Genomic DNA, 12585 nt, shown 5'->3' on the forward strand with positions numbered 1-12585 from the left:
TAAGATGGTACTCAGCCTCTGCTGTAATACTTTCCCCCGAGTTTTTGGTACAGAAGTTCTCAGGGAAGTCCACCCATCTCCTATCAGTCAGTTTAGATTCTTGGGATGTCAGGGAGCCAAACGTACCAGCTTCAGCTGTGGTGAAGTTTTGGCTAATCAATTCACTCCATTTCCAGAAGTGGTCGGCATAAGCGCAGCATACACGGGCCATATATTCTGTGTCTGGCTTCAGTCCACTTAAGAGGTACTCACCATTCACTCTGACGGAGATATTGTGTTGCTTGATTTAAAAAAAAAAAAAAAAAAGGTGAAATGAGGAGGAAGACGACAGAAGTACCGGTGAGCACACTTTATTGTAAAGCCAGATCATACACGGGACATCTAGGCCTGGAGTACAACTAGTTCTTTGAGGAAAAATATCTCTAAATTCTAGAGATTTATGATTAATTTCCTGGACCTTTGTTTTTTTAATTGGAATAGAATCGCTTTACAATGTTGGGTTAGTTTCTGCTGTACAACGAAATGAATCATCTATATATATACATTATATACATATATAGACACACACACACACACATATATCCCCTCCCTCTAGGACCTCCCTCCCACCTCATATCATCCCACCCTTCTTGATTATCACAGAGCTCTGAGCTGAGCTTTCTGTGCTATATAGCAGCTTCTCACTAGTCATTTTATATAGGTTGGTGAAGAAGTAATTGTGGTTTCAGACCATGAATTTTAAATCATTGTAACTAGGCTCAAACACATATTTACTAAGCAAAACAGGAGCCATTACAATCCATACATTTTTACCATTAAGAAATAAGTTGGTTTATTCCTGTAGTGTAAAATCTGTGCTTTGGGATTCATCAAACTCTTGGAAAGCATTTTCTGCCTCCTGCTGGTTGTGGAAGCATTTTCTCTGCAAAACATTGTTGAGATGCTTGAAGAAGTGGTAGCTGGTTGGTGAAAGGTCAGGTGAACAGTGCATGAGGCAAAGCTTCATAGCCCAATTCATTCAACTTCTGAAGCACTGGCTGTGCAATGTCAATTCAGACATTGTCGTGCAGAAGAACTGGGACTGTTCTGTTGACCAGTGCCAGGAATTGCAGTTTTCAGTGCATCTCATTGATTTGCTGAGCATACTTCTCAGATGTAATGGTTTTGCCAGGATTCAGAAAGCTATAGTGGATCAGCCAGGCAGCAGACCATCAGACAGTGACCAAGACCTTTTCCTGGTGCAAGTGTGGCTTTGGGAAGGGCTTTGCACCTTCTTCTAGGTCCAACCACTGAGCTGGTCATCACCAGTTGTCATATAAAATCCACGTTTCATCACACATCAAACTCCGATCAAGAAATGGTTAATTGTTTTTGCATAAAATAAGAAATGACAGCACTTTAAAATGATGATTTTTGTGATTTCTGGTCAGTTAATGAGGCACCCACTTATGGAGATTTTTCACTTTTCCAATTTGCTTCAAATATTGAATTACCATAGAATGGTCAGCACTGAGCTCTTTGGCAACTTCTCCTGTAGTTGGAAAATGATCCTCTCAATTGGTCATTGACAATTTCCGATGGCCAGTCACTGCACTCCTCATCTTCAAGGCTCTTGTCTCCTTTGCAAAACTTCTTGAACCACTGCTGTGCTATAGACTCGTTAGCAGTTCCTGGGCCAAATGTGTTGCTGATGTTGCAAGTTGCCTCTGCTGATTTATGGCTCATTTTGAACTCTAATAAGAAAATTGCTTGAATTTGCTTTTTGTCTAACATCATTTCCCTAGTCTAAAATAAATATAAAATAAGTAGCAAGTCATAAGTCATTAGCAAAAAACATAAAAGTGAGAAGTATACATTAAAATGATACATATCATAACCACATTTATTTAAGAAGGTATTCTCATATCAAACAGTAAAATTCAACAATGCAAAACCATGATTACTTTTGCACCAACCTACCCCATGGTAGGGTATATATGTCAATCCCAGTCTCCCAAAGCATTCCACTCCTCCTTCCCCTCACCCCCATGTTCCCAAGTCCATTCTCTATGTCTGCATCTCTATTTCTGCCTTGGAAATAGGTTCATCTGCACCATTTTCTAGATTCCACATTATGCATTCATATATGATCATTGTTTTCCCATTTCTGACTCACTTCACTCTGTATGACAGACTGGTTCATCCATGTATCTACAAATGACCCACTTTCATTCCTTTTAGTGGCTGAGTAACATTCCTCCTTGTAAACAGATGATCCCTTCCATTTGAACCCACACAGAAATAAAAATTTCAAGAGATTTTATATGCACTAGTCTCTGTTTAGACATAAAGAAATTTTTGAAAATAGAAAGTTAAGCTCTTACTTGTATCACTTTTCCTTCAGCAAGGAGCTGAAGCTGACACAAAAGTGCAGAATTGTGTCCTATGGAGGATACCTTCCAGGCCATGGTGGCATTTGTAGCACTGACATTTTTAGGGAATAAGTTATAGGGAGCCATGGGATGAACTGCCAAAATAAATTAAAAAATTAAAAATAAACTCAAGCATAGATCCAAAAAGACTTTGGTAAATAGGCACTTCATTTTTTCATTGTTTTACCCAATAAGTATTTTTGCTTATTGTTGAGAAAATGACAAATAAAACCAGACTTGCAGCTAAGATAGAGTAAGCCAATTACAGCCTTTCTTTCTCATTGATTATATTAGAAACTCGGAAAAAAATATAAAAAGAAACTGAGGACTCTTAAAATTAAACAAAAGCAGGGAAGAACACAGAGGGGAGTCAAAACTTGGAGAAGCGGCCCATCAAAGAGAATATAACAGAATCCCGAGTCTAACCAAAGTAACTTAAACAATGGCAAGAATACAATCCAAAATCATTTGACATACAAAACAAAACCAAAAAACAGAAAATGCCACCAATTTCAGAGGGAAAAGTCAGCCAACAGATACCAACGCATGCATCAAGATGACTCCCTTGAAGCTACAACGATTAGATAAAGACTTTAAAACAGATCCACGAGGTAAAAGTAAATGCACCTGAAATGAACAGAAGGAAAACACTTCTCAGTGGAGAAAAAAACGGTTTTAAAGAAAGAATTAAATGGAAATTTTAGAACTGAAAAATATCACTGAATATCTGAAATAAAAACACCTTCCATCTTACCCCCTTCCAGAGCTGCTGTGTGACCTGGCCATTGCCCACCACTCCAATCTCCTTTCTCTCACAGGAGACACACAGGACGTTCTCTCTGTCCCTGAAACACCCAGAGCCTGCTCCCATCCCGAGACCTTTTCTAATCCATTCCGTTTGCTCCCAGTGCCCTAGAGGTCTCCTGCCTCCCCACCCTTCAGCGCCCTCTTCCCAGCTGAAGCAGCACCCCAGGCATTCTCTACCCTCCTACCTCAATTCATCTTCTTCACAGGACTTAGCAATGCTTGGAGTTGCGCTATTGACTTGTTTATATGTTTACTGCGTGTCTCCACACCCCCCTCTCCACCCTCTCCCCCAGCACACACTAGCACATATACTCATTAGGGGCAATTACTCAATCCTGCTCACAGCTGGATCCGAAGCCCTGCTGGACTGGCATCCCCCTGTAGTTAGCTGACTGACTGAAGTGATAATTGAATTGAAATCTAAATGATGGGTAGAATTAAGAACGTAAAAGAAGGACAAGCATTCCAGAATAAATGAACAGCATGATTAAAGATTCTGCATTTCATAAAAGAGGAGGGGGTATAATCAAAACACAGACAGAGACACGCAGCTTCAGAGATGTGCAGATCAGAACCATCACAAAATACCACTTTCCATTCATTCAACTGGCAAAAATGAAAAGGACGACAACACCAATCTGGAGAGAATACACTGCTACAACCACTTTGGAAATGGATTTGGCATTATCTTACAAGTTGAACATTTACATTTTCTGAGTCCTCATCAATTCTACTCTTAGGTATAGGTATATGCTCAAAACAAAACAAAATTATAGGTGTTTACTGGAGATATATATATATCAAAATGCTCTTATTAACACTGTATCCAAGAGCATAAACCTTGAGACAATCTGAAAACCCATCAAAGGAGATGTATGAATGAAATACTGTATATTTACACAATGAAATACTTTATAGCAGTGAAAATAAATGGACTACAACACCCCTGGATAATATGAGTAAGTGTTAGCAATTTAATACTATATAAAAACAATTACTAGGATTATTACATATAGCTTAATGTCTCTGGTATGCATTAAAACAAAATAAAAACAGGATTTCATAAGAAATGAGAATATATCCACAGGCACACACAAAATAAATGTGTCATTTCCGCAGTGGAAGGAGCGGGACGGGGGCTGTGGGACGGGAGATGACATAAGTCATTGTTAGATTTCCAGTCTGAATAGGAGGTAAGCTCCTTGGCATTCATTACGTTATCAACACAAACAAATAATGGGGACCACAGGCCATGCATGCACCCATGAGGAGAAGCGTGGCATGAACAGTAGTTACAAACTAAGACTTTCGCTTAGGCTGTGAACTAGGCAGAAATCTCCAGCACATTGACTCGATCACACAGTGTGTCAAACAAAGCTATGCCAGTGACCACAGCAAGCTACACTCAAGTCTCACCTCCATGGATCAGGTTAAAAAGAATACTGACACTTCTTTTTCTAAAGTAGTTTTCAGCCACGAGTGTAAAGTTATACACTTCTTGTGAGTCTTGAGTTACTTGCCAATCACACCGGTTTCTGTGTTTACAAAGTGTCTTTTTCCCGGAAAATCTTAAAAAAAACACACACACACACAACAATTTCATGTTTACACTTTTGTCAACACAGATGTGTGTCCCTGAATCCCTTGGGGGACACATTCAGTGGCTTTCAAACTATGTTCCACACAACAGCATCGATCCATCACCAGCAAATACTGACGATGAAACACTGTTTCAAAAAACTTGATTTATGTGCTTAAATATGTAAGGATGAATTGCTGACTTCCCCTCGGGGGTTGTGGAAACTTTCCTTAGTTTACTACTTTGGGTACTCCTAAAAAGTTAGAAATTTGGTAGATCCAGATCACCAGATGGAGTTATTTCACATCAAGATTGACAACTAATGGTCTTATTATTTTTATGTTCCATTTTCCTTTCACCAAACTTGGATAGAAAGTATCATATACCTGTGACCCCTTAAGGATTTCTTCCTGCCCTGGCAAGGTTGTCTGAAAATACTTGTTGAAAATTTTTGATATGTTGTCACGAGCACCTCAAACAAGGGAGAATCTGTTACTAACGTAACCAGAGCTCACTTACGATTCAAATAGAGTGTAAGAAGGCAGTTGAATCAAGCCAGTGTCACTCCCTGGATCCCAGGTACAGGTCACAGTCTTCAGGTCCCGGGTTTCACAAGAAAAGTCCTTGGGCTCTTCAAGCACTTCTGTCCATACAAAGAAAAGGCAGATGAAACGCTGAGCAGAAGCCCGTTGTTGAAACACAAATGAAATGGAAAGCTCTCTTTGGGATCTGAGGCCACAGAGTTGCTCTGAACACTGAAAAGTTTACTTCAACAGAGGCCAGCGCATCAGCAGCTCCAGAAAGTCACATTCAGGTACCTCACCTTGGCCCCTTCTCCCTCCTTCCCTGGTGCTTTGCTGGGATGTCACCAGGGACAGCGGGAGTGACTGTATGAGGTCTGCACTGCTGGCCCCAGAGCTGGCCAGTGAGCACGCAGCAGTCTGGCGACATGCAGACAAAATGGGCCAAGTGATGAGTGAATGGAGTCAGTGTTGCCTGGTGTTTCGTGTTGGATGCTGCGGCTTCGAGAGCCTGGGCTGTGCTTGGGAGGCCAGGAACCCAGATCTGGGGAACCTGCTAACTTCAGCAGCTGAAGGCTGAGAGTTCTCAGGAACGTACGTGCGGCATCTCCAAGTCCCCGAGGCACCGCTGTTCTCAGAGGACACACAAGGAGTATGGGTGAGCAAGCGTCCAGGAGACTGGAGATGGCCTGTGGCAGAGAAAGCAGGGAGGGAGGGGATGCACGTGCTGCCCCACTGTGAGGGGGAGGGTGGAGGCTGCAAGACAACACAGGAGGCCACAGCAGGTCGGGGAGGGGGAACATACACAGACCGCAAGAGAAGTACAAGCTGCCTCCTCTCCCCTTCACCACCCAGTTAAGGGCAGTAAAGGCCTCATCTGCTGAAGTCCTGTGCGGCTATTGATCATACAGCCCTGCCCGTGTTCCTGTGATACTCACAACAACCATTACTAGACCAGCTCACAGAGGGGGAAACTTGGCTAAGATGGAGCACCCAGCCACGGGAAGAAGAGTCAAACCCAGGTCTTCCGACCATGACCTTGCCTGCCTCTCTAGGGCCATCCAGCCTGCAGCCTCTCTCCTCCCCGCCCCGCCCCGCCATCCTGTGGTCATTCCAGCATGGCTCACACAAAACAGGATATTTTCTCAGTGGTCCAGGTCATGACCTGAACTTTCTCCTTTTTATCACTCGATTTCCTAGGAATAAAATTTCAGTAAGCTCAAGAAAGCAACAGGAAATCCGACAAGTATGGCTTCAGAATATCTTTGACAGAGACTCTCCTAGAAGGCTTGGAAAACAAAAGTCAACTGAGGCCACAAGTAGAAATCTTTCTTCTGGGAAAGAAGATTTGATCTCTTCCACGGGAAATGGGAAGAGGGGGTCACAGAGAATGGGTCCACTCACTTGAGACAAAAAGAACGACGCCCTCTGGAACACCTTGGCCCTTACAATAGAAATTGGTCCCAGTTTTCCTATGGAAAGAAACGTTCTTCAGCTCGAATGCCCATACATTTTGATCAAGTTGTTTTCCATATGTCAGTTCATCTTCCAAATAACAGGATATGTTATCTTGATGGTTCCTAGAAATGTAACAAATGGTGACATCGGAGCCCTCTTCCACCAGCTTATCTTTAGGGAAAACGTACAATGGATGATCTCCAAGTGAATTCTGGGCTGCAAGATAAAAGAAGACAGCTCAGTGAGGCTTGGGCTCAAATTCAAACCAGTCCCCTTCTGTCTCACTCTCAACAGATAACCTTAGCTTTTTCTACCTCCTGGAGAAAATAAGAACCTAAAAATCTATAAACTTTGTTGTGTGCAAGAAAGTGCTGTGTACCATCACTCTTATCGTTATGGGAACATCACTGCTCCGGCTTCCACTGCTGAGACAGCACAGTGATTGTCGCCGTGTGGTCCTGTGAATGACCCTATTATTGCCGGTGATCGGCTGGTTTCCAGGACAGCAGTAGCTGCTCTCTACTGATGCTAGCCATGTAGGAGGTCCCATGTTCAGTGCTTATGTATTTTCTCTCTTGTCATCCTTATCACCTTACAGCAATGGGACAGGCAGGACTGACCTCAAGTTTGCTCACCCTGCAAGTGGCAAAGCCACATTCACACCCACCAGCTTCTTCCCAGCTCCCAAGCCACGTGTCCCTCATAAGCTCTAAATCGTCCTGAAAATCACTCATCTTCCAGCTTCTCAGATGCCAGTCACCCAAGTATCTCCTTTCACTTCTGTCTTCTTTCTGTATATCCCACTCATCATCCTCCATGCCTGAATCCTACCTCCTCTCCACGCACTCCTCCACTCCCCAAGGAGCTGCCTCTGTCTATCACTAAGCTGTCATCACCCCCTGATCACCTCATGTCCTTCAGTTTGGCTTCTGGCCCACCAGAGCTCTAAAACTGCCATCACTGAGGTCACCCAAGTGCAGTGGCCTGAGGGGTAGGATTTTAAGGTCCCCAGGTGATTCTATGTGCAACCAGTTGAGAGCCAGTGCTTTGGGGATTAGGAATAATCAGCCTTAAAAGAAATCAAAGAAGACAGGAGCAGATGAAAAGATACACCCTGTTCTGAGATTGGAAGAATCAATATTGTCAAAATGACCACACTACCCAAGGCACTCTACAGATCCAATTCAATCCCTATCAAATTACCAACGGCATCTTTCACAGAATTAGAACAAAAAAATTTGTGTGGAAACACAAAAGACCCTGAGTAGCCAGAGCAGTCTTAAGACAGAAAAGAGGAGCTGGAGGAAACAGGCTCCCTGCCTTCAGATTATACTACAAAGCCATAGTAATTAGCACAGTATGTCACTGGCACAAAACCAGAAACACAGATCAATGGAACAGGATCAAAAGCCCAGCAATAAACCCACTCACCTGTGGTCAATTAATCTATGACAAAGGAGGCAAGAAAATACAGTAGAGAAAAAACAGTCTCTTCAATAAGCAGTACTGAGAACACTGGACAGCTACATGTAAAACAATGAAATTAAAACATTCTCTAACACCATTCATACTGTTTTCATACTGTTCTTGGGGTTCTCAAGGCACGAATACTGAAGTGGTTTGCCATTCCCTTCTACAGCGGATCACGTTTTATTAGAACTCTCCACCATGACCCATCCATTGTGGATGGCCTTACGTGGCCTGGCTCATAGTTTCATTGAGTTAGACAAGGCTTTGGTCCATGTGATCAGATTGGTTAGTTTTCTGTGATTGTGGTTTTCAATCTGTCTGTACTCTGATGGAGAAGGATAAGAGGCTTATGGAAGCTCCCTGATGGGAGAGACTGACCGAGGGGGAAACTTGTTCTGATGGGTGGGGCCATGCTCAGTAAATCTTTAATACAATTTTCTATTGAAGGGCAGGGCTGTGTTCTGTCCCTGTTACTTGACCTGAGGTCAGACTATGGTGGAGGTAGTGAAGATAATGGTGACCTCCTCCAAAAGGTCCCACGCAGGCACTGCTACAGAAGCCTGCAGCAGGCCACTGCTGACCCACGCCTCCGCCAGAGACTCCTGGACACTCACGGGCAAGTCTGGGTCAGTCTCTTGTGGAGTCACTGCGCCTTTCTCCCAGGTCCTAGTGCGTACAAGTTTCTGTCTGTGTCTGTTTCCCCAGTCCCCAGAACAGTATGAAAAGACAACAAGAACACTGAAAGATGAACTCCCCGGGTCAGTAGGTGCCCAGTATGCTACTGGAGAAGAGTGGAGAACTAACTCCAGAAAGAATGAAGGGATGGAGCCAAAGCAAAAATGATACCCAGTTGTGGATGGGACTGGTGATGGAAGTAGAGTCTGATGCTGTTAAGAGCAATATTGCATAGAACCTGGAATGTTAGGTCCATGGATCAAGGCAATTTGAAAGTGGTCAAACAGGAGATGGCTAGAGTGAACACTGAGATTTTAGGTATCAGCAAACTAAAATGGACTGGAATGGGTGAATTTAACTCAGATGACCATTATATCTACTACTGTGGGCAGGAATTCCTTAGAAGAAATGGAGTAGCCATCACAGTCAACAAAAGAGTCTAAAATGCAGTACTTGGATGCATTCTCAAAAATGACAGAATGATCTCTGTTCATTTCCAACACAAACCATTCAATATCACAGTAATCCAAGTCTATGTCCTGACCAAAAATGCTGAAGAAGCTGAAGTTGAACAGTTCTATGGAGACCTACAAGACCACCTAGAATACCCCCCAAAAAAGATGTCCTTTTCATTACAGGGGCCTGGAATGCAAAAGAAAGAAGTCAACCGATACCTGGAGTAATGGGCAAATTTGGCCTTGGAGTACAGAATGAAGCAGGGCAAAGGCTAACAGAGTTTTGCCAAGAGAACACACTGGTCATAGAAAACACCCTCTTCAAACAACACAAGAGAAGACTTTACACACAGACATCACCAGATGGTCATTACTGAGATCAGACTGATTATATTTTTTGCAGTCAAAGATGGAGAAGCTCTACACAGCCAGCAAAAATAAGACTGGGAGCTGACTGTGGCTCAGATCATGAACTCCTTATTGCCAAATTCACACTTAAATTGAAGAAAGTAGGGAAAACTACTAGCCCATTCAGGTATGACCTAAATCAAATCCCTTATGACTATACAGTGGAAATGACAAATAGGTTCAAGGGGTTAGATCTGAAAACCAGAGGGCCTGAAGAACTATGGGTGGAGGTTTGGGATACCATATAGGAAGCAGTGATCAGGACCATCCCCAAGAAAAAGACATGCAAAAGGGAAAAATGGTTGTCTAAGGAGGACTTACAAATAGTTGAGAAAAGAAGAGAAGTGAAAGGCAAAGGAGAAAAGGAAAGATATACCCATTTGAATGCAGAGTTCCAAAGAATAGCAAGGAGAGATAAGAAAGACTTCCTAAGTGAACAATGCAAAGAAATAGAGGAAAACAACAGAATGGGAAAGACTAGAGATCTCTTCAAGAAAATTAGAAACATCAATAGAAATTTTCATGCAAAGATGGGCACAATAAAGGACAGAAATGGTATGAACCTAAGAGAAGCAGAAGATATTAAGAAGAGGTGGCAAGAATATACCAAAGAACTATACAAAAAGATGTTCATGACCCAGATAATCACGATGGTGTGATCACTCACCTAGAGCCAGACATCCTGGAATGTGAAGTCAAGTGGGCCTTAGGAAGCATCACCATGAACAAAGCTAGTGGAGGTGATGGAATTCCAGTTGAGCTATTTCAAATCCTGGAAGATGATGCTGTGAAAGTGCTGCACTCAATATGTCAGCAAATTTGGAAAACTCAGCAGTGGCCACAGGACTGGAAAAGGTCAGTTTTCATTCCAATCCCAAAGGAAGACAATGCCAAAGAATGCTCAAACTACTGCACAATTGCACTCATCTCACACACTAGTAATGTAATGCTCAAAATTCTCCAAGCCAGGCTTCAACAGTACGTGAACCATGAATTTCCAGATGTTCAAGCTGGATTTAGAAAAGGCAGAGGAACCAGAGATCAAACTACCAACATTTGTTGGATCACTGAAACAGCAAGAGTTCCAGAAAAACATCAGCTTTATTAACTACGCCAAAGCCTTTGACTGTGTGGATCACAATAAACTGTGGAAAATTCTGAAAGAGATGGGAATACCAGACCACCTGACCTGCCTCTTGAGAAATCTGTATGCAGGTCAGGAAGCAACAGTTAGAACTGGACATGGAACAACAGACTGGTTCCAAATCAGGAAAGGAACACATCAAGGCTGTATACTGTCACCCTGCTGATTTAACTTATATGCAGAGTACATCAGAAGAAATGCTGGGCTGGATATAGCAAAAGCTGCAATCAATATTGCTGGAGAAATATCAATAACCTCAGATATGCAGATGACACCACACTTAAGGCAGAAAGTGAAGAAGAACTAAAGAGCCTCTTGATGAAAGTGAAAGAGAAGAGAGAAAAAATTGGCTTAAAACTCAACATTCAGAAAACGAAGATCATGGCATCTGGTCCCATCACTTCATGGCAAATAGATGGGGAAACAGTGGAAACAGTGAGAGACTTTATTTCTTGGGGCTCCTAAATCACTGCAGATGGTGACTGCAGGCATGAAATTAAAGATGCTTGCTCCTTGGAAGGAAAGTTATGACCAACCTAGACAGTGTATTAAAAAGCAGAGACATTACTTTGCCAACAAAGGTCCATCTAGTTAAAGCTATGGTTTTTCCAGTGGTCATGTTTGGATCTGAGAGTTGGACTATAAAGAAAGGTGAGCACCAAAGAATTGATGCTTTTGAACTGTGGTGTTGGAGGAGACTCTTGAGAGTCTTGGACAGCAAGGAGATCCAAGCAGTCTATCCTAAAGGAAATCAGTCCTAAATATTCATTGGAAGGACTGATCCTGAAGTTGAAACTCCAGTACTTTGGTCACCTGATGTGGAGAGCTGACTCATTTGAAAAGACCCTGATGCTGGGAAAGATTGAAGGCAGGAGGAGAAGGGGACAACAGAGGATGCGATGGTTGGGTGGCATCACTGACTCCATGGACATCAGTTTGCGTAAACTCGGGGAGTTGGTGATGGACAGGGAGGCCTTGCGTGCTGCAGTCCATGGGGTCACAAAGAGTTGGACATAACTGAGCGACTGAACTAACACCATACACACAAATAAACTCAAGATGGATTAAAGACCTAAGTGAAGACCAGATACTCTAAAATTCCTAGAGGAAAACATTGGCAAGACACAGTTTGACATAAATCACAGCAATATCTTTCTGGATCAGCCTCCTAGAGCAATGGAAGTAAAAATAAACAAATGGACTCAATTAAACTTAAAAGCTTTTACACAGCAAAGAACACCATAAACAAAAGAAAAAGGCAACCTACAGAACAGGAGAAAATATTTGCAAATGATGAAACCATCAAGAGATTAATTTCCAAAATACACAAATAGTTCATATGGCTCAATATGAAAAAACAAATAAGACAATCAAAAATGGACAGAAGACCTAAATAGACATTTCTCCAAAGAAGACAAACAGATGGCAAAAAAGCACATGAAAAGATGCTCAACATTACCAATTATTAGAAAAATGCCAATCAAAACTACAATGCAAAAGAAAAAAAACTACAATGAGGTATCACCTCACACCAGTCAGAATGGCCATCATCAAAAAGTTACAAATAATAAATGCTGAGAGGGTGTGGAGAAATAGGAGCCCTCCAACACTGTGGTGTGGCCACTATAGAGAACTATATGGAGATTCCTTAAAAAAC

The 12585-nt window shown here is 42.3% G+C and overlaps 1 protein-coding gene across 2 annotated transcripts in view; it reads right to left on the bottom strand.

Moving 5' to 3' along the window:
* The window catches only part of OSMR (oncostatin M receptor), a 64519-nt gene that overhangs the window by 17056 nt on the left and 34878 nt on the right, over positions 1 to 12585 (bottom strand). For both annotated transcript variants that reach the window (XM_068990458.1, XM_068990459.1), the window contains 5 exons: positions 6723 to 6992; positions 5317 to 5440; positions 4635 to 4786; positions 2364 to 2506; positions 127 to 280 (listed from right to left, as the gene is read on the bottom strand). In XM_068990458.1, the coding sequence (XP_068846559.1) occupies positions 127 to 280; positions 2364 to 2506; positions 4635 to 4786; positions 5317 to 5440; positions 6723 to 6992 (843 nt within the window). The remainder of the gene's footprint in view (positions 1 to 126; positions 281 to 2363; positions 2507 to 4634; positions 4787 to 5316; positions 5441 to 6722; positions 6993 to 12585) is intronic.

This window comes from Capricornis sumatraensis, chromosome 18 (genome assembly GCF_032405125.1).
Source record: "Capricornis sumatraensis isolate serow.1 chromosome 18, serow.2, whole genome shotgun sequence".
Taxonomy (NCBI): domain Eukaryota; kingdom Metazoa; phylum Chordata; class Mammalia; order Artiodactyla; family Bovidae; genus Capricornis; species Capricornis sumatraensis.